The sequence below is a fragment of the Akebia trifoliata genome, chromosome 15, assembly GCF_017979445.1.
Source record: "Akebia trifoliata isolate Shusen 1 chromosome 15, ASM1797944v1, whole genome shotgun sequence".
Lineage (NCBI taxonomy): Eukaryota > Viridiplantae > Streptophyta > Magnoliopsida > Ranunculales > Lardizabalaceae > Akebia > Akebia trifoliata.
Genome location: NC_141389.1, coordinates 22700084 through 22723455, shown reverse-complemented (window position 1 = coordinate 22723455; position 23372 = coordinate 22700084). Strand labels below are relative to the sequence as shown.

The window sequence follows — 23372 nt, the reverse complement described above, 5'->3', positions numbered from 1 at the left end:
AATATTATAATATGTTTATAAACTTCTTAATAGGGTTTGATTGGATTGTATGTGAGTCAATATGATTATAATTTACTTAATTTGTATTCCGTGATTTAAATGAATTATATATGAGATTGGATTGTATTTGGGTCTACATGACACGTTAATGACAGTATAATTAAATAGGTTCAAACAAGTTGATGTTCTTAATCTAAACACAACCTGTTTAATAATCGAATTACACAAATCGACACCATTACAACTCAAGAAGGCTCAACCCAATTTTGCTAACTTGGATCATTTGCGAGTCATGTTGAGTAGTCTTGTTGAGAGTCATGTTTCATATTTGAGACTAACCTAATCTTGCATTTTCAACTTTGCCCTAGTAAGAAAATGAAATGAAGGGGTTTTTTTAATCAAAGGTTAAAGGTGAGGGAATTTATGTAATTTTCATTAATCTATTAGAGAAGACATAGGTCAAGCGATAGTTTGAAAACATAGGAATATTTCAAATATTCACCAAAACATGTAGAGGGTATTATCGGGCCAGGTATTTTTGTAATTCAATCATGAATATATGGCAAAAGATAGGATGACTATAGGAGTAGCTGAGCTTCACGTGGATTGGTAGTAACCACCAGTCCGAGTCTCCTGAATTTTTTGCGAGGTGGTCTAACGTCCACCAATCTTTCAAACCAAGGAAATTGTTTGATACATGCACGTGAGTGCGATTTGTTGACGGATAGTAAACGCGCGATGCTATTGGAGGATTGCTTGGAATATTTTTAGGGTAGTCCCTCTCCATCTTAATTTTGTTTATAATTCTTATACTCTTTATAAATTAAATTCAAATCCAAACATTTAATTGAAATAGTAAAACACTTGTCTTACTAACGTAATAAGATTTTAATCCTTACTAAGGTTTTTTTTACTCATATGGATAACGACATCACCAATCCAACACTATCACAACCCTCTAAGTTTTATTAAAAAACTCATCAAAAAATAAAATTCAAGAAATAAATTTTTTTTGGAGTTTAATCAAAGTTTTTGAAAATTGATGGCTACTGAACTTTCAAATAACTCTCAAACTAAAAATTGAAATACAATAGTGAAAAATAACTATTTTTTTGGGATTTGTATTTTTAAAGTTCATATATTTTTGTCCACTATAATATTGAAGCATCCGATCATGTTTTTGAATGCCAAAAGGTGAGCCCAAGATTAGTCAAAAACAATAAAATATTTTAGAAAAGTATTTTTCCTACTAACTTAGTAAGATTTCAAATCTTACTAAGGATCATTGAGCTCAAATGAATTATCAAATTGGCAATCCAAAACTAATGTTTCTGATCCTGTAAAAAAAAATTAAGAGAATTTTTGGGTTGGTTGTGAAGATGATGACTTGATCTCCATTGAGTTGAAAGCGATGAAGAAGCTATGGGGTATGCAAAATTAAGAGGATTTAACCAAATCTTAATTTCATCTGATCCCTTATACCCCATAAAATTGATTAAGGGTGAAATCATGATATCTTAGACGTACTTAGAAGAAGTAGAGGCAATTAAACTTTTAGTCACCTCAATTGCCATTTCCAATTTTGAGTTCTACATGAGAGAAACTAATAGAGCAGTTGATTTCTTGGCTCAATTAGGAGCCAGAGAGAGATTTTTTGTTTTGTTTTTATAATTGAAGATGAAGGTGTCATGCCTCAAGAGTTCATGAGAATCATTCTAGACGATGTAACATGTAATTATATCCATGGATGATTAATAAAGATGGGGGCGGGGGGGATATTTTAAAAATATTGGACGAGTCCTAAAAGACTTCAGACGATTCAATGTGAATATTAATTCACACAGTGAATATCCTATTTGTTTGTAAATGATACCAATATGAGTTATGATAAATGTGTGTACAATAAATTTAAAAAATATATATTTGTCTGAGGACATTTTTTGTGAAACACCAGGTAACAACATGTGGCACCAGGGGGGGGGGGGGGATCCGACTTAACTCAACATTTCAGAGAGAATAACCCAAGTTTGAAGATACAGATTCCCTTGGTGGAACTCTGATAAGATCCTCCTTTAAAAATCAGATGATTGTTGCAGTCCTGGATCTTGTATAAGTATTCTAGTGAGAAGCATAAGAGCAATGCAATATCTAGATCCCAAAAAATCAGAGATTTGAGATAAGACACAATCTGTTATTAGCCCAATAAACCAGGAATTGATCCAGATAAGGGAAACTTCTAAACTGAAGGAATGAATAAGGACATAACTTGAATTAGACATATTCTAATTTAGATTCGAATTCCTAATTGATATACGAACAAAGTTGGTAAAAAGATCAAGAAGATCCTAAGGATTTACTCCTATAAATACATGACCAAACACATCATAAGGGACAATTTTTCTCTCTCATTGTTATCCTACTTTTTTTGTACTTAATTTGACTTGGACGTCGAAGAGGCTATATTGCAAGCACAGCTAGGAACTCAAAGATTGCAGATCTAAATAGTTGAAGAGGATCTCAAGGTAGTGCAAGAAATTGCATCTACAATATTTATAAAAATTTCGATTTAAATGATTTCACTCATCTAATGAAATATGACTTGAACGAGTCAACTCAATTTTTATTTGTGTGAATACCTTTTAGGTGATGAAAAGGAGAAGGTAAGGATGAAATAGATCTGACTATCTACCTAAATTATTTTTTTAGATCGGTAACCTGCTTTTAATGAGTTCAGTAACTTGTTGCTGGCGGGTCTGTTATCTTCATCCGAAGAACTTACCAACTAAGCTAGCTGCACTTGCACCTATCTATCTAAACTTAGGATATGTCTGGAAGAGGAAGGTAGATGGAATTGGCGTTGGAGTTAGTTAGAGTGCGAGTTCTTGGAGTTAGCTCCACTTCCTCAAATAAACTCCAATGTTTGGTTTCATATAAGATTCAATCCAAGGAGTTGTGTACAATCCCAACCCTCGTATTTGACTCGTCTATTACTTTAAAAATATCATCCTAGTCAATAAACTCGATCGAGTCAATTATATTTTTTTATTTAAATATTTATTATCTTAAATAAATATAATTTTGTAATTAAACATCTTCCAATCACCTTATTGTATTCAAAATTATAAGTATTTGAATATAAATCTAGGTTAATAAATGTTGTAAAGTGAGTTGAACTATTTCTATATGAGATGACCCAAGTGTGTCAACTCAATTTTTGGCATGAGATGACAAAAATAATAGAAAAACACTTTCCTTATCAAGTTAGTAAGGAAATTTTTGTCACCGCATCACTTTATTGAATCCAAAACTATGATCCGATGCCACAAGATACTAGAGGAAAAATAATACTAAGAACTTAATAAAATAAAATAAAAGGTTAATTTCTACCATTGAATTTAGTCTTAAATTAGAAGACCTTGGATCAAGCTAATTTTTTTTTTCTTAAATTTTGTTTTAGATACGAGTATTTCCTTGAAATCTAGAGGCCTGTGTTGTTAGATTTGCTAATTTGGTGATCCATGTGGGCGTTACAACCCTTAGTAAGATTTGAAATCTTACTTAGTTAGTCTAGCTTGACTCATTGTAATATTTACCATTCATTCATGCTAATCGTGCCCATCATATATGCTCTCGGCGCACATTTACTTGTGGCACCCACCTAATTTTTCATAATACTCTTTACGCCCATTTACTAAAAATCTTAGAAGTCATTGAATGACCTTCAGTAGGTTTATAATTGAACTTGTTTTAGCTGATTCAATACATACTAACTGAAAATTACAAACGCAATTCGATATGTACCATCATACCAATCATGAGAAGTTTTGTTTAGTGGGTGTCCTACTGAATATAACTTTTTATCATTACAAAATCGATTCAGTAGGTACCTACCGTACATTACAAAATAGATTCGATAAGTACTTACTAAATCAAACTTTCTTTTGTAACCCTAACACCTCAATCAAGTCTACCGAATCTATTTTGTAATGTTCGGTAAGTATTTAAGAATTGGGTTTGTAATGTTCAATAGGATACTTATCGAATCTGCTAAAACAAGTTTGATTTGAACCTATCGAGTAAAATCTATCAAAAAATATTCAAGTTTTTTTATTCAAAATTGTTGTTTTTGAAGTTTTAATGGTGGATTTTTCCATCTTCCTAAATGATTAAATGCAAAAAAGTAAAGAAATTTCAAAGAAATAATATAATTTGAAATAAAACCCTAAAACCTAATCTCTATTGATTCAACCTCTTATAAAACTTAGAAGAAGATGAATATGAAGAATAATAATGAGAAAGGGAGAAGTAGATGGTGGAGAAGAATGAGATAATGGATGGAAAAGATGGTGAGATGGTTTAGATTTTCATTAATTCAGTAGATAGATGGAGAGACGGTGGCTGTATAGAATAATTTGATAAGGAAATATGTGTAAATTTGTTTTAAAGATTTCACTTAAGTAGGCATCGAGAAAATATATGATAGGCGCAAGTAGTACGAATCTTTACCATTTAGAATCGAAGGTAGCAATGAGAGCAGAAAGACAAAGAAGATGATGGGTATGCAAAGCTAGGATAGGGCATTTGGCAATACACATACCCCATATTCTGTTGGAAAAAAAATTTATCGGGAGTAATACGATGAATGAAGAAAAATAACTTCTAAGTTCGAAAAGATTCGATTTCTTTTAGACAAATATTCTCCCCTATTGGTTGAACAAAAGTACACAAGGGATCGATGAACAAATGCCTTCAGGATACAAAGAAGCCTTACACTCAATTTATTAAATCAGATTATTTACGATCTGATTTATCCTAGAACACTCGGAAAAATAAGAAATTGATGATGCCTAAATCTTAAGTTTAGAGAAAGGAGAACACATAATTTTTCAGTGAAGAAAACTAAATTCTAGTTGGCTTTTTAGAGTCATTTTTGTGTCTGTTGACCAAGAGTCATGATTTAATGTCCCTTGGTCTAATAGCCGTTAGATTGTGTTTTATTTGAGATCTAACGATCCAGATTACATCCTATCGAAGGTATGTGTCTTATGCCTTTTAACTAACACCTTTTAGTTGAATTTGTTCAATATAGTGGCTCTGATCACTTCCGATCATTTGCCATTTGATCTAACGGATCCGATCGTTCCTGATCGGATACCAATCATGAACCAACACACCTGATCAATTTTGATTGGGTACAATCATGAATCAACGCATCCAATAGTTTTTTATCAGGTACAATCATGAATCAACGCATCTAATCGTTTCTGATCAGGTACTATATCGATCCATCGCATCTGATCGTTCTGATCAGGTATTACCTTGATCTAATGCATCGGATCGTTCTCGATCCGGTATTATTTCGATCCATCATATCTGATTGGTTCCCAATTGAATATTAACTTGATCGTGCGGTGCTGATCGCACCTGATCCATCACACGTGACGGATCAACCACAACCGTTAGATGATTTCGTATCTTGAAAACTTTAAGGCTCCCCAACTCCTCGCGATGATGCGTACGTGCGAAGTGCAAAGTGGGCCTCAAAGCGCCCTAAACGCCCAATCGCCCTTTCGCACATCGCATGTGCGAGGGTGGTGCTTCGCACCACCTCGAAGCACTGGATCAAAGCCTAAAGGTGTGACACAAATACAACGAACTATGTTGGCTATTACTTATAAGGTACACCACTTTCTTACTTGTGAGCGATGTGGGACTAAACCTTATACACACAAAAAATCTCAAAATTTAACTTAAGGAAAAACAAACCAAAAAACCAAAAAATACTTATTTTATTTTGAAAATATTCAACAAATCCCCCACTATTTCAAAATATAAATAGTTGAAAATATATATATATATATCCCGTTCAGCAACAAACATTTTGACAAACATTTTAGCAAAACATTTTTCAAAACATGGGTTAGAGGTTTTGGAATGGGTTGATTTTTGGTGAGGATGATTTCTACGGTGCGGAGATCATCCTCACCAAAAATCAGCCCATTCCAAAACTTCTAGCCCTATGTTTACAAGTTGAAAAATCGTGGACCGTCCATTTTTTGTAAATTATTTTTGATGGGGTTGGAAGTTTTGAAATGAGTTGATTTTTGGTAATGATGATCTCCTCATCGTAGAGATCATCCTCACCAAAAATCACCCCATTCTGAAACCTCTAACCCATGTTTTGAAAAATGTTTTGCCAAAATGTTTGTTAAAATGTTTGTTGCTGAACATTTCCCATATATATAATATTAAAATAGCTGCACCACTTAAGTGACTGCCTACGTACCTAATAGGGATCAAGCTTCTGTAGTTCTTACAACTAAAGAATGATTAAACGATTACATCAATTTACAAAAACATTTGGCCTTATCGTAGAGACTAGTATATAGATGAGAGGTATCTTTTGGATCTGAACCTTCACTTAGTGTAAATATTCAGAGCTTTGTCAAGGTGCTGTGGTGAACGTATCTTGAACCAAGGACCCTTAGAAACGAGCCGGATTCTTCACACATACTTTTCTCCATAAGGTTGAGTGTTCTATTTTTTTCGCACATTAATGGCCATACACTATATCCTGTTTTCATGTGTGTTTTTAGAAACGGTCTAATTTTCATAAGAAACGGCCTGATTTCCTCACTCATATGGTAAGTTCACTTGAAGTGATTCTATGAGTCACTAGTTAAAATTTTAGAACTTATTAAGGATTTGCATCCATCTTTTATCTTGCAGAAACCAACACTAGATTTAGAAAGTGGGGTAAATTAGTTCTAGTGTCCTGCTAAATCACTTATTTGACTTGTTTGTACTCATTGAACCTTATCTATCTATTTCAAGACAAAGGTTGGGTTCTCATCAAAGGTGATTAATTTATTTTATAGACCTTAGCCCTATTCCTTTAGAAGTTTTAGATATCATATCTCTTGGAAGTCCTTTAGTTAAAGGATCCGCTAAATTCCTATTGGATTCCACATAGTCGACTGTAATTACTCCACTTTTAAATAATTGTCTCATAAAATTGCGTCTAAGGTTTATGTGTCTTGATTTTCCATTGTATGCTTTATTTTTAACTTTGTACAATGTTGCCTAACTATCACAATTGATCATTATAGCTGAAGTGGGCTTCTTCCATAATGGTATGTCCATTAATAGATTTCTAAGTCACTCTGCCTCTTACATGAATCTGCCAATGCTATTATTTCTGATATCATGGTAGAGTCCGAAATACAAGTCTGCTTCTTAGATGCCCAAGAAATAGCAGCTCCACCTAACTTAAAGATCCAACCAGTTGTAGACTTTGAATTTGACTTGACATTATTCCAACTTGCATCACTGTACCCTTCAAATACATTTGGATATCCTTGATAATGTAGTCCATACTCTAAAGTCCCCTTCAAGTACCTTAAAACTCTAGATACATCATTCCAATGCTCGGTACTTGGATTACTAGTAAAACGACATAACATACCTACTACGTGTGCAATGTCAGGTCTTGTGTAATGCATATCATACATAAGACTCCCAATAACACTGGTATATTCTAATTGAGCTTTAGCACGACCATTGTTTTTGATTAATTTGATACTAGGATCCATAGGGGTAAGGGCTGGTTTATGATCAAAATGACCATAATTTTTTAAAATTGTCCCAATATAATGAGATTGTGACAAAACCATTGCATTGTCTTTTCTTAGGATTTTAATTCCTAGCATTATGTCAGCCTCCCCTAAATCTTTCATATCAAAATTAGTAGATAGAAACCTCTTGGTTTCTTCTACATATTCAATGTTAGTTCTAAAGATTAACATGTCATTAACACAGAGATAAATAATAACTTCAACATTATTTTTAAATTTGCAGTAAATGCACTTGTCAGCATCATTTACTTTGAAACCATGAGATAAAACTATTTTATCAAATTTCTCATGCCATTGAAGAGGAGCTTGCTTTAAACCATAAATAGATTTAATAAGTTTACAATCTTTCTTTTCTTGACCAGGTTTAACAAAACCTTCCGGTTGCTCTATATAAATTTTTTCTTCTAAATCACCATTTAGAAAAACTGTTTTTACATCCATTTGATGGATAACAATTTTATGAATTGAAGCAAGAGAAATAAGTAGTCAAATAGATTATATTCGAGCTACTGGAGCATATGTATCAAAATAGTTTATCATGTGCCTCTGTTTAAAGTCTTTAGCAACTAATCTAGCTTTAAACTTATTTATTGATCCATCTGCGTTCAATTTCTTCTTAAAAATCCATTTACACCCTATAGGTTTCGCACCTAGGGGTAAATCTGAGAGAACCCAAGTCTGATTAGAAATAATCGAATTCATTTCATCATTAATGGCTTCTTTCCAAAATAATGAATCTTTGGAGTTCATAGCCTTAGAAAATATAGAGGGTTCATCTTTCTCTACATTTATAAGAACCTAGTAATATACTTGACTTCATATTTATCTCCTTCAACAAGATAAACTAGAAAGTCAGGTCCAAATGTGCGTTCAACTCTAACTCTCTTACTTCTCCTAGGTTCAGGATCTTGTTGATCAGAACCTGGGTCACCATTAGTGTTATCTTGAATAGGTTGATGAATCTGTTTAGGAATAAAATTTTCAGAAATTTGAGGATTTGACTTAGTCAAATTCTCAAACAATTCTACATCTACAGATTCAATGATATCACTAGTTTCCAGATCTAGAAAACGATAAGTTAGGCTATTCTGAGAATAACCAATAAACATACACTTGTAGGTTCTAACTCCTATCTTTGGTCTCTTAGGACTGGGTTTTCTTACATAGGCAAGACACCCCACACTTTAAGATGATTAAGATTAGGCTTCCTTTTGAACCAGAGTTCATAAGGGGTAACATTATTTTTCTTTGTTGGAACTCTATTTAAAATATAACAAGTAGAAATGATTGCTTCACCCACTAACGAGCAAGATAATCCCGAACTAATAATCATAGCATTTACCATTTCAATTAAGGTTCTATTCTTTTTTTCTGCAACTCCATTTTGTTGCGGCGTGTAAGGAACCATAAGTTGATGGATAATGCCATAACTTTCACAAACTCATTTGGATAGTATTCATCACCCCTATTAGAACGTAGAATCTTACTTTTATGGTTAAGTTGATTTTTAACTTCTGCCTTAAAGATTCGAAATTTTTAAAAAACTTCATCTTTAGTTTTCATTAAATAAATATATGCGTACTTTGAGTAATCATCAATGAAGGTAACAAAATATCTATTATCTCCACGTGTTTTACTATTGAGATCGCATACATCACTATGAATAAGCTCTAAGATAGTAGAAGTTCTTTCAACAGATTTAAAGGATTTTCTAGTTATCTTAAATTGAATACAAGTTTGGCGTTTAGAAATATTCTCTAAGTTACATTTAGGAATAAGTCCTAAATTAATCATATGTTTAATTAAACCATAATTAACATGTCCTAATCTACTATGCCACAAACATAATGAATCAACAATATACAAAACATAAGAAATTTCATTATCTAAATTTAGACGTATCATGTCATTATAAGAATAACCATGTCCCACAAATTCATTGTTCTTGGACAAGGTAAGTCGATCCGATTCATACACAAGCTTGAAACCGAATTTATTAAGCAAGTCTTCTGACATGAGATTCTTAGAGAGTTCTGGAACATGGAAAATATTGAAAAGAAGTACAGTTTTTCCAGAAGTAAATCTAAGACCTACAGTCCCAACTCCGAGAATGTTGGAAAGAGAACTGTTTGCCATTTTCACTTTTGTACCTTCACCACAAAGTTCATATCTTGTGTAGAGAATTTTATCATTACAGAAGTGATCTGTTGCTTCAGTGTCAATCCACCAATCACTTTTGTTTGACACAACATTTGCAAGTGAACGAGTATGGAAAACTGTTGCAACCATTGGTTCCTCTATCACTACTATATTTGTTTCTTTCTTGAATTCCTTCTTTCGATATTGGCATTCTCGTGCATAATGACCAGACTTGTTACAATAAAAATACTTGTTGTTTTTCTTTTTATTTTTATCAGATTTCTTCTTGAAGGAGGAAGTTTTATTAGGTTTTAACTTAAAATCAACTTTCTTGGGCTTATCACCCTCAATCAAGTTAACTCTGATTTTCTCTATTTCTTTATCTTTATGTTCTTTATTACGAATATCTTCTTCTATACGAAGGTGACGTTGTAGAGATTCCAAAATATACTTCTTCTCCTCATGTTTTATCTTCTTCTTGTAACTTTTCCAGGATTGAAGAAGCTTTGATATGATAGTTCCCACTTGAAAATCTTTTGGAAGATCGATTCTGGCAATTTTAAGATCCCCAACGATTAATTGAACTTCATGTACTTGTGACAGAACCAGTTTGTCGTTGGACATCTTAAACTCAAAATAATTATTAATGAGAAATTTTTGATTACTTGCCTCTTCTATTTTGTATTTGTTTTCCAAGGCTTTCCAGAGATCTTTGGCTGAGTTGACTATAAGGTAGATATCGTATATCGAATTGGAGAGAGCATTGAGAATGTAGTTTTTGCATAGAAAATCATCCGCTTTTTGTTTCTTACGCCTTTCATTCAATTATGTACTATCTTCTGGAGTAGCCTCAGGAATAAGTTCTAGATCATCATCTAGAACGTAGATTATGTTTAGTGTAGTTAAGAAGAATAACACTTTCTGTTGCCATCTAGTAAAGTGTTGTCCATCAAATCGGTCAAGACGAGACATGTCTTGATTCATCATTTGGAGAGAATGAAATGTTGAAGCCTCCATCAAATAAAAAGGATATCTGTCTAAAACTGTTGGAAAAAATTATCGGGAGTAATACGATGAAGGAAGAAAAATAACTTCTAGGCTTGAAAAAATTCGATCTCTTTTAGACAAATATTCTCCCTTATTGGTTGAATCAAAGTACACAAGGGATCAATGAACAAATGCCTTCAGGATACAAAGAAGCCTTACTTTCAATTTTACTAAATTAGATTATGTACAATTTAATTTAGCCTAGAACACTCGAAAAAACAAGAAACTGATGATGCCTAGATCTTAAGCTTTGAGAAAGGAGAACACATAATTTTTCAGTGAAGAAAACTGAATTCTGGTTGATTTTTTATAGTCATTTTTATGTTTGTTGACCAAGAGTCATGATTTAATGTCCCTTGATCTAATACCGTTAGATTGTGTTTTATCTGAGATCTAATGATCCAGATTGCACCCTATCGAAGGTATGTGTCTCATGCCTTTTAACTAACACCTTTTAGTTGAATCTGTTCAATCTAGTGGCTCTAACCGCGTCCGATCATTTGCCATTGGATTTAACGGATCCGATCGTTCCTAATCGGATATCAATCATGAACCAACACACCTGATCCATTCTGATTAGGTACAATCATGAATCAACGCATCCAATCATTTCTGATCAGGTAAATCATGAATCAACGCATCTAATCGTTTCTGATCAGGTACTATATCGATCCATCGCACCTGATCGTTCTGATCAGGTACTACCTTGATCCAACGCGCCTAATGCGCCCTAAACGCCTAATTGCCCTTTTACACGTCGCACGTGTGCATGCGCTGGTGGTGTTTCGCACCACCTCGAAGCACTGGATCAAAGCCTAAAGGTGTGACACAAATACAACTATCTATGTTGATTATTACTTATAAGGTACACCACTTTCTTACTTGTGAGCGATGTGGGACTAAATCTTATATACACAAAAAACCTCAAAATCTAACTTAAGGAAAAACAAACCAAAAAAATCACAAAATACTTATTTTATTTTGAAAATATTCAACATATTCATTTGTTAGATTTCACAGTTTTTGCTAGGCATATTACACGCATTTGAATAAAGACAATGTTATGGTACCAAGTACTGATATAATTCCATCTATTTTTACGAGTAACAACGTAGACTTGAACAAGGGTACATTGCAGACACATCACGCATCAAATCGAAGTGCTCCACATGGGCACAACGTCCATTTTGAATTTTGAAGTATCCGAGTAAAGTTGTTTGAACTAAGTAGAATCTATGAAATTATCTCTATTATGAGTGATGAAATAACTTCATGTATCCCATGCTCAATAGAGATCAATGCCTTTGGTTTTCCTGATTTAGGATCAAAGTTAGTTAAATAAAAACTTTCAATTATCACTAATCAATGACTTTTCTTGTTCACTATTGTGTAACTTCGTGACACAAATTTATCAAGCTTTCAGTAAAATCATATTCAAGATGTGAAAAAAAGAAATAACAAAGAGACAAAAAATGCCCATGATCGATTGTAAAGCTTGCAATAGAGATGCAGAGATTAAGATTAAGAAATGGACTTTGGGTAAGTCGAATTCGTTCCACAGGGACAATGAGGATTCAAGGATTCATTCGGATAAAAATGCCAAAACAGAATTGGAAAACAGATTTTTCTTAAAAAATAAAATTGATTTGTTTAAAATAGAGAAACAATTAACAACTAATTTGTAAATGAAATTGAAACTACAAATAGAGATTGAGGAAAGAGGGTGTGGAGAGGTCAATTCAACCTTTGCAATTCATCCAAAATGCTGATTTGTTCTAATTATAACTCGATCCACGTAGCAAGTCATTGCTCGTGGATCGGAAGATAAATCGAGTTAAACATTGATGGTAACCAAAGAGTATTCATGAGAATTCCAACTTCAAACAAGTGTAACTGACTTATACTTCAATTCTTCACATAGCATGATTGTTCTTGAGCTTATCTAAGTAATAATCATCTAAGCTTGATTTGAATGTATAAGCTTGCTAGTCTTGTTCTAAGAGGAATTTCAGAATTAACACATAAAGTAGAAAGAAAGAATTTAAAACAACATAAGTAGGATGAAATTGCTCCGGCATTCTTGACCTCTCTACGGAGAGTCTAGCCGATCATCGCAAGATTCATATTGCAGAAATTAATAACAGAATGAAGAACATGGGTGAAGAAGATGATAATCAATCTAAAATCCTTATTTATAGCTCTCCAACAAATTACAAAGATAAAGAATTGAGCACTCTTGATGTTCTCACTACACTCAAGAGATCTCTCAATAGAAAATTACAGAAAATTAAAGAGAGGAACAATCAAAAATTGCAGAAGAAGAGAGCAAGGAGAGGGACCCTTCTCTAAAATCAACCCTTCAATTTATAATATTTGTATTCGAGTAATCGGGTCAACTTTTCGGATGATTTGCTTCGAACTACCCATTCAGTTACAACCACCGAAGTAATTGGAAGCTTCTGTGAAAATCTCGAGGACAAATTCCTCGAGATGACCGCGGCGCGGTCATGCCTAACCGCGGCGCGGTGACGTGGCGCCCAAATCGATCGAGATTTTTCTGGATGCTTCCTTTCGGCTCGTGTATTGTAACCGTAATTGTTTCGCGATTTGTTGGCTTCCATGTGCGCTACAATTAACACTAATATATCATTAACTTTATTAATTTGGATAAATAAAATAATTTTGTAATTATTTAAAGGAACTAACATTTATGCAATGGTAATCTTAATGCAATTACGGTCCCAAAATCGAATAATTGGGACCTTATCAGCCCACAAGAATTAACATGGTTCAACAATGTGCCTATGTCACTTATTTCCCAAAAATAGAAAAAACCCTTAAGAAAATATTACACGATGATCCTTTTTGTAACCCTAAACTTGCATATCCCTTTTGATTGTGGCATGATCAAACCATCTCAATCGAGTTTCTCTTAATTTATCCCACTCGGCTTCTACATTTTCATGAATGCCTTCGAGTGTAATTTTATCTTTATTAATTTTTTCAGTCATCCATCTCAACATGTCCCTTTGTAGGACTTTACTTTCCCGAGACTTTCTTTTGCATTTTTAAAGGTTAGAGGGTCCAGTTTGGAGGGAGTCTTATGTTCTCTAGTGTTGACCAATGCAACCATAGTAAATTGCCACAGGTGTTCAAGTATTATTGCTTGAGCTAGAATGGTGTCCCATTCCTATAGCCAAATATGGTGTCTATGTGGCACGGTTCGGTTAGAGATTTAACGCATAGTGTGTTTTAAATTCTATCAAAAGGTGTCACATAGAATCCTTTCCTATTGAATCATAATAATTTGACTTACTCACATGGCATATTCAATCGGCACCCCTAACATGACAGGTTCGAAACCGTAGACCTGCTCTCCTCAAGATATAGAACTACGGTTTCCCATAACAATGTGCAGTTTCTATTTCGAGGAGAGCAGATCTACGATTTCTAAGACTGTCAATTGAGGGGTGTCAATTGAGCAACTCTTTCCTATTTTGTAGGAACGCGACACCTTAGCTGATCCTGATTCTTACGGGTAAGCATGATCCTTAGCAATGCTAGATCCTAGAAAAAAAATATGCTACAAAATGAGATGGCCCACAGATGAGCGGTCTGGATGAATAGAGGACCAATCCACTAATCTAGACTCGATGAAATAAAACCCGCCAAGATTCTGTTCAATTGTTCACACTTCCAACGGTTTCATTTGAAGAAAAACAAAAGTGAGTGAGAGAGATGGGTTCAACTCTGTTAACCTTCAGTCCTCTCTCCACCACTCCAAATTCCACTAAAATATGCCCACCATCATCTACTGCTAACCTTCACTCTCCATCTCCCAAATCTTCACATATGCTTTCTCAAAGAATCTACATTCCTTCTCATGTCTACACTCATCCCTCTGCAATCTTACTCGAAATGTGCTCAGACATCAAAGAACTCAGACAAATCCTCCCTCTCGTAATAAAAAATGGTCTCTACACCGAACACTTATTCCAAACAAAGCTCGTTAGTTTGTTCTCCAAATTTGGTAATTTACGTGAAGCTTATCTTGTTTTCGATCCAATTGAAAACAAAATCGACGCTATGTATCATACTATACTCAAGGGTCATGCTAAAAGCTCGTCTCTTGAAGACGCTCTATCGTTCTTTCGTAGAATGAAGTACGATGATGTTCACCCTGTTATCTATAATTATACTTATTTATTGAAGGCTTGTGGGGATAATTCTGATCTTAGAAGAGGGAAAGAGCTTCATTCTCAGATGATTGTTGATGGGTTTGGTTCTAATATCTTTGCAATGACTGCAGTCGTTAACATGTATGCAAAGTGTCATCGTGTTGGTGAGGCTCACAAGATGTTTGATCGAATGCCTCACAGAGATTTGGTAGCTTGGAATGCGATTATTGCTGGGTATGCTCAAAATGGGTTGGCAAGGAGAGCTTTGGAGTTGGTTTTATTGATGCAAGAGGAAGGACATAGACCTGATTCAATCACGATTATTACCATTTTGCCTGCGTGTGCCGATATTGGGTCGTTGAGGATTGGAAAATCTATTCATGGTTATGTTACTAGGGCTGGGTTTGGGTTATTGGTGAATGTTTCTACGGCTCTTATGAACCTGTACTCGAAATGTGGGTTGGTGGGCACCGCTAGATTAGTTTTTGATAGGATGCGTGTGAGGAATGTGGTTTCGTGGAATTCTATGATTGATGGATATGCAGAGGGGGGATATTCAGAGGAAGCGATGGAGATTTTTCAAGAGATGATGAAAGAAGGGGTGGAACCGACAGATGTTACTATCATGGGGGCTCTACATGCTTGTGCTGACTTGGGTAATCTTGAACAGGGGAAGTACATCCATGAATTAGCTAATCAAATTGGACTTGGATCGGATGTTTCGATTATAAACTCTTTGATTTCCATGTATTCCAAGTGTAACCAAGTAGACATTGCAGCCGAGATATTTGAAAACTTGAGTAGTAAAACTCTCGTCTCATGGAATGCCATGATCTTGGGTTATGCACAAAATGGACGTATAAACGAGGCCCTTAGTCACTTTTGTAAGATGCAACAAGAGAATGTAGAACCAGATTCTTTCACAATGGTGAGTGTCATATCTGCCCTTGCAGATTTATCAGTTTTACGCCAAGCAAAGTGGATACATGGAGTCGCTATTAGATCCTGCTTGGAGAAGAATGTCTTTGTGATGACTGCTTTAGTAGACATGTATGCAAAGTGCGGTGGTGTCCACATTGCTCGAAAACTCTTTGACAAGATGGAAGTACGGCATGTGATGACATGGAATGCGATGATAGATGGGTATGGGACCCACGGGCTTGGGAAGGCTGCTGTTGAACTGTTTGAGGAGATGCAAAGAAGGGGTGTCGAACCAAACGGTGTAACCTTTCTTTGTGTTTTGTCGGCGTGTAGTCACTCTGGCTTGGTTGATGAGGGGCAGCATTACTTCACTAGCATGAAAGAAGATTATGGCTTAGATCCTCGGATGGATCACTATGGAGCCATGGTGGACCTATTCGGCCGTGCTGGAAGACTTGAAGACGCTTGGGACTTCATCCAAAAGATGCCCGTTGAACCAGGTATTAGTATATTTGGTGCCATGTTGGGTGCATGTAAGATTCACAAGAACGTTGAATTGGGAGAGAAGGCGGCCAAGAGATTGTTCGAACTAGAACCCGAAGAAGGTGGATACCATGTCTTGTTAGCTAATATATATGCCAATGCTTCAATGTGGGGGGACGTTGCGAAGGTAAGATCATTAATGGAGAAAAAAGGGCTTCAGAAAACCCCGGGTTGCACTTTGGTTGAGTTAAGAAATGAGGTTCATACATTCTATTCCGGTTGCACAACGCATCTACAATCCGAGAGAATATATGCAACGCTAGAAGCATTAGTTGATGAGATCAAAGCTGTTGGTTATGTTCCCGATACCAATTCGATACATGATGTGGAAGCTGATGTACACGAACAGCTTCTTAACAGCCATAGTGAGAAGCTTGCAATTGCATTTGGACTTATAAATACTAGCCCGGGCACTACCATACACTTACGAAAGAACCTTCGTGTATGTGGTGATTGCCATAACGCTACTAAATACATTTCTTTAGTAACTGGTCGAGAGATTGTTGTGAGGGACATGCAACGGTTCCACCATTTCAAGAATGGAAGTTGTTCATGTGGGGATTACTGGTGAATCCGTTTGTACATAACTTGTGTTCATGTATGGGAATCTCACCTTCTTGCCTAAGTGACGGGCTCAGATAGAAGAAACTATAAGATCTAGACTTCTATTAAATGGATCCTTCGAGTAATAATATGGCGATTATTTAAAATTTTGACAGCATCAATAACATTATTGAACAATCCTATTTTCGCTATCCAAGGTCGAAGGGTGGATTCACAGAGTGTATAGGCTGTCTGATGCATTTATAAACCCATTGTGAGATCAACCAGAGTACAAGACTGTAATACTTCAATTCTTGTATTGTTCTTATCATATAAAATGTATTTAAATAAAAAGAGGAGAGAGGGGACATAAAACTAAAAATCTTATTCTACACCTACCTTCAAGCTTGTGTTCCTCTTTCTACTTCTTGAGACATTCTTCTTCTTAGGTGCTAGATGAAGTGGTTATGTTAGTCCTTTTTTTAAGAGAAGGGAGTGAGTGAGGGAGAGTAAATGATAGCGTAATGATATATATTTTTTAGTTTTAGATTGAGAGGGGGGTTTGAGAGCATGTGTTTTTTAATCGGAGAGGTTTTTTTTTTTTTTTTTTTATATAGTGTTTTAGGATTGCTTTTAGGGTTAAAAAAGTCAAAGGTAAAATGTGAGAATAAATGGCATGAGTTTTTAGGAACGAGAGGTTTGAATTTTGAGGTTAGAGAGGGGGAGTTGTGGTAAAGGAGTTCAATGAGTTGCTTTTGACCCAAACCTATGAATAAAATTCAAATGAATTGGTTAGACAAAATTAAGTGACGGTTAAGTTAGGGAATGTAGGTGTTTGGTTAAAAATATGGTTAATATAAGAGGTTAGTTGGTTAGATTTTGGGAGGGTGAGTATGGTGATGATATATGACAAATGTATGGAAATGTGTGAATTATGTGAGTTAATTAAAGAGAAGGGTGTGGGGATGACTTGTGATGAAAATTTAGAGAAAATGATAGTTTTGCTAATGACATTGGTGTGGGTTGAGGGGTATGAGTTATGTAGATTTTGAGGGTAATGATGAGGTTGGATAGATTGGATTTGAGATATTAATTGTGGTGGTGGCATGTGTTTATTTTTGTGAGCATAAGCTTTTTGAGGACTTGTGGACTTTAATCTTGGTCAATGGATCTTGATTTTAGGTTTTAAGGTAGTGTTGGGCTTGGATTTAGTTATAGGTAGGGTATTGGGCTTAGAATTGGCTTGGGGTTAAGTTAGAACTTAATTGAGGTTTTGGTTTAGATTAGGTTAGATTGATGCACTTTTAGGAGTTGGATTGATTTAGGGATTTTAAAAGAAATGGTGGGTGAGTTAAAGACGGTTTAGGGGACATGGATCAAAATGAAGAGTAAGAAATTCATTTGCAAGTCCATGGGCTAACTAAAAGCCTGGGGCTTATTTCATTGTAACAAAAGGTGAGAAATTTAAAATATTGGGCTCTTAGGCCTTTGATTGGTAATTTGACAAAAAAATCATTTTTAGGGGCTTTTTCGAGGTGGGCCTGTGCGAATTGGGTTGTTTATATTATCATTCCCTTCATGTTGTATGTGGATGACATGCTCATAGCATGCAAAGATATAGTGAAGGTTGATGAACTCAAAACACTATTGAGTAGAGAGTTCGACTTGAAAGATTTTGGAGTGGCTATGATATAAAGAGAGATACGAAAGTTGGAAAGTTGTGATTGTCTCAAATGAAGTATATCCACAAGGTGCTCAAAAGTTTAGTATGCTTGATGCTAAATTAGTTTCTACTCCTTTAACTCCACACTTTGCTTTGAGTGCAAAACAATGTCCTTCCACCGATGTCAAAGTAGAAGAGATGATGAAGGTGCCATATGCAAGTGTTGTTGGGTGTCTCATCTATGCTATAGTAAGCACATGACCTGATCTTTCTCAAACCATTAGCGTGGTTTCAAAATACACGACGAATCTAGAAAAAGAGCAATAGAAAGCAATAAGGTTATTTGTTATTTGAAAGGAATAAGAAACTGGGGAATAGTGTTTGCAAGAAAACATGGGGTTGCTTGTGTGATTGGTTATGTGGATTCTGATTATACTAGAGATCTTGACAAGATGAGAACCTCTACGGACTATGACTTCACATTATGTGGTGGTCCGATTTCTTGAAGATCAATACTACAAACTATAAGTGTATTATTCACTACCGAGGCAGAGGATATGACTATAACAGAAGCATCCAAGGAAGCTATATGGTGAGCATGTTAGTAAATGAGTTGGGATTGAAACAAGACTCGGTGAAGCTCGAATGTGATTGTCAAAGTGCTACTTGCCTTGCTAAAACTCAAGTATTCCATGCTAGAACAACACACATTGATGCTAGATTCCATCGGATTCGAGATTGGGTCAATTTGGGATAAATTAATGTTGAAAAGGTTTGTACAGATGAGAATGCTTCAAATTTTCTCACTAAGCCAGTTACAATGTACAAGTTTGAGCATTACTTAAATTTGTTTAATCTCATTGCTTGTTGAGACTTGAGGGAATTTCCTCATTTCAAGTACATGGGGATGAGAGATTTCACATCAAGGTAGAGGTGTTATATACACATCGAAGTTCTAACATTTTCAAGGCGTGGAAGAGTTTTTTGTTTTGTTTTTTCGCCAAGGTAGAGATTGTTGAAGTATGACTCAAAATAATTAGTTCTAGTCCAAGTGTGTGTTTTTTTACGTCGGTCCAAAATAGTTTGGGTTTGGGCTTTTGTAACTCATATAAGTGGCCCACTTTGTAGCACTTCTAAAAGGAGGGATTTTGTTTTCTTTTGTCGTAAATCTAAGTCTTTTCTAGCGGAGAGAGTAGTTAAATAAATAAAAAACATAAGAGAAGAGAGGTTGAAAGGTTTAAGAAGATTGATACGTAGAAGAAGGTGAAGTTAAGTGATAGAAGTGATTCATTGTATAGATTTGTCCAGTTGTCTTCATAGTGAAATCAAGCTCTAATGTTCATACCTCTTACAGGTTGAACAAGAAGATATAATCATAGATTGAAGATGGTATTGTTTTTTTCAAGGTTAAGTAGATAGAATGTTAATATTGATAATTAGGATTTTCCATAAAAAATTCCTCATATTCTACCTCCAAATCCTACCATTTTCATGTGGTCTAAGGTCCAAGAAATATATTGAAGAAGTATGAGTCTTTGAAGCTAAAAATATATACTCAATGTTTATGATATAGGTCAGATTGATTTGAATCAACGGTTGGATCGGTTGGAATTGACCCGGTCAGTTAATTGGGTCAACATTTGGTCAAATATATTGTCTCGCTTGATACACATTCATTTTATGATGTTTGACGTGGAACACAAGAAAAATCTTAAAATTATTCAACTATTTTTTTTATTTTTTCTTAAGCCTGTTTTTAGGGAATTCAGTAACTCGGTGCTCACGGGATTTGAACCCATGTCTCTGGTATCATTACCCAAAGACTTTACCAACTAAGATGGCTAACACCTTACAAAATTAATCAATAATATTTGTATAAAAAAATAAGAATTTTTTATTTCACTTCTTTACCACCAAGTTCTAAATGCATTAAAATGTACCATTTTGGTGGCTCTCAAATTACAAAAGTACATGTCCAACCGATACCTATATCACGAATGTTACAATCCAAGTCTTTTAAGATTTGGTTTGGCTCTGGCTTTCTTAACTATTAAAAAAACGAAGTATTTTAAGATTTGGATTGTGCGACCATTTAAAAAAGAAAACGATTTTGATTCATAAATATGGGACAGCTACAGTTTGATTCCATAATCAGGGAGGTGTTGGAGTAACAAATGCGAGACAACTAAGGATGGGATCCCTTCTACCACTCAATAAATAATCTTATTTTTTGAATCCTGACAATTCAATTTATTGAGCTAGTTGATTGAACATAAAATATTTATTTTGATAATTGAAAGTAGAAAAATGTTAAACTGCATCCTACACTAATTATATCAAGTGTTATACGTATTTTGACATTTCTAATTTCCAGAACTTTGATCTCGATTAGGCGAATGACTAGAGAAACTTTCTAGTTTATGAATCTGATGAAGAACCAATGGATGATGCTTCAAATAAATAATCTTATTTTATGCATTGCACAATTCGATTTATTAAGTTAATCATTGGATGATGGAATACAAAATAAATAATGATTAAACCCCGAGGGGTTGGATCAATGACAATTTTAGATCGATAAACGATTAATGCCCGTAGGTCATCGTGAGTTCGATACGTAGCATGAGCATTAATTCCTCAAGGGCCACCCATGAGGGCGCACCCGCACTTACCCGGTGCATGTGATGTAGGGGCATTGCACGTGCCTCGAGACTAATCCTTGGTAAAAATCAAGGATTTTGTTAAAGTGTGACAAGGTCATACGTTAAAGTGCAATAAATACACTTTTGAAATCGGAATCTAAGGGTATTTTAGTAAAAATGATTTTTTAAGGGCATTTTCGGTACAATTTCCAATTTCCAAAGTGTATTTCTTGCAGTTTAAGGGCACACGTTAACAAGACCCAAAAATCAATGGGCGATGTGATCAGGGTCTAGAAAGTTGATCCTAGGGCCCTATTACAGAGACTTTAAGGTTGAAAAATGCATAAAATCTCCTAAATAAATAAAATATGTTTATAATCCATGCGTATTTTCGGACTAATTATGGTTATTTACGTGTAATAGGTCAAAATTGCGAGAGTTAAAAGGATAAATCAGGACGAAAGAAGAGGTACGTTGTAATCCAGGACCCAAGACAAAGTTGCAGACCAAAATTCAAGTCCATTGGGACCACAAGCATCGCGGCACGGTGATATTGGCAAATTTTTCCTCGAGATTCGTACATCAATAAGGCGGCGTGATTCATATCAAAACAAATTAGATTATGAATTTTTGTAAAACATGGAAGTAATCTAAATTCAAGATAAACCTTAATCTGACCTCTATAAATAAGAGGTCAGATAAGAGATCAAAATATCATGAGAAAAAAAATAAGGAAAAGAATAATCTTCCAACCTTTTCTTTTTTCTTAGTTTATAATTTTTAGGTTAGTTTTTATGGAAGTTTTGTAAATAGAAGGATTATTCTACCAGATTCAAGTCAGGATTAATAAAGATATTTTCTTTCTCTTCCCTAATCTCCTATTCTTTTATTTCTATTTTATTTTTATTGTTCTTGATATGATTTGTGGCTAAATCTTCGTTAGAGAGGTCACTGAAGACCAAACAAGATCATCTTAGATAATTGTTTATTTCAATTGTGTGTGAATGTTTTACTATGATGTCAGTTTGTTAAGTAGTAATCATTGAATAGAATAAATAATCACATGATTTTAATAGTTTAAACTTAGATAAGATCAAGTTAAACTATGTTTGATTAGAGATTAAATATTTTATCTTTGATTTCATCTTATTAAATATTATCATAGAATTTTATGATTAATGTTTGGATTAACTGATTTTATCTTCCGATCCAATAACATTAGCTTTGTGAATTGGATCGAGATAATAAGAAATAAATAACATGATAAGATAAATTATTTTGGTGGATTTGACTAATCTAGTTTTTACATTGTGAATCATATTCCTATTTATTTTAGATTAGTTTTAATTTAATTTTCTTGAATACTTTGAATCTGATTAACATTTTTAAGTCAAAAGATATTGCTAGTTCAACGTTGTCTTTGTGGATCGATAGTTGCTTACCAAAGTTTTATATATATATTTTCTACTATTTTTATTAATAATCTACATTGAACAAACATGTGCCATTGTCGAGAACAACAATTTGATTCAATTTCTTTTTGACGAGTTTTATTAGGTTTTCTGTTGAATCCGAATTTTATCTATTAAAATTTAAAAAAATATATTTTCATTCTAATCCTCAGTTTGTCGGAAGAACATAGAAAAAAATTCAGAAATATCAAAATTTTACCATATTGCCTATAATGTTTTGGGCAACGTGGTAAATCCTCAAGATACATGCATTTGATTTTTTGTAGAAATTTTCTGCACTAATTGTGAATCGAATGAAATATTTAAATTGTAAAATTTTGACTTTGGATTCGTCTACTATTTTTAGGGCAAGTTGTTAAAAGGAAGTTTTGATTGAAGTTTTATTTCGTCATTCGGATCAAATTCTTCATAACAACATAGCATAATTTTTTTTTTCTCTTCTTTTCTTTTCAAAATTAGACTTATAGTAGAATTTTACTTTAGTTTTAAATAATTTTTTTATTTATCGAGAAGAGTCGGAGTGTAATAGTTTTAGGGAAGGACGATAATAGGATGTAACTATCTTGACCCCTCAGGTTCGTATATTTAAA

The 23372-nt window shown here is 34.3% G+C and overlaps 1 protein-coding gene across 1 annotated transcript; it reads left to right on the top strand.

Moving 5' to 3' along the window:
- The first annotated feature begins 14369 nt into the window (after nt 1-14369).
- Nucleotides 14370-17360, top strand: CRR22 (Pentatricopeptide repeat (PPR) superfamily protein). Its single transcript, XM_086426777.1, has one exon. The coding sequence runs from the start codon at nt 14559-14561 to the stop codon at nt 17031-17033; it is 2475 nt and encodes an 824-aa protein (XP_086282903.1). The 5' UTR covers nt 14370-14558; the 3' UTR covers nt 17034-17360.
- Nucleotides 17361-23372: the final 6012 nt, after the last annotated feature.

Excerpts from the sequence above, each read along its gene's own strand:
- CRR22 (XM_086426777.1), top strand. The coding sequence starts at position 14,559 with ATGGGTTCAACTCTGTTAACCTTCAGTCCTCTCTCCACCACTCCAAAT.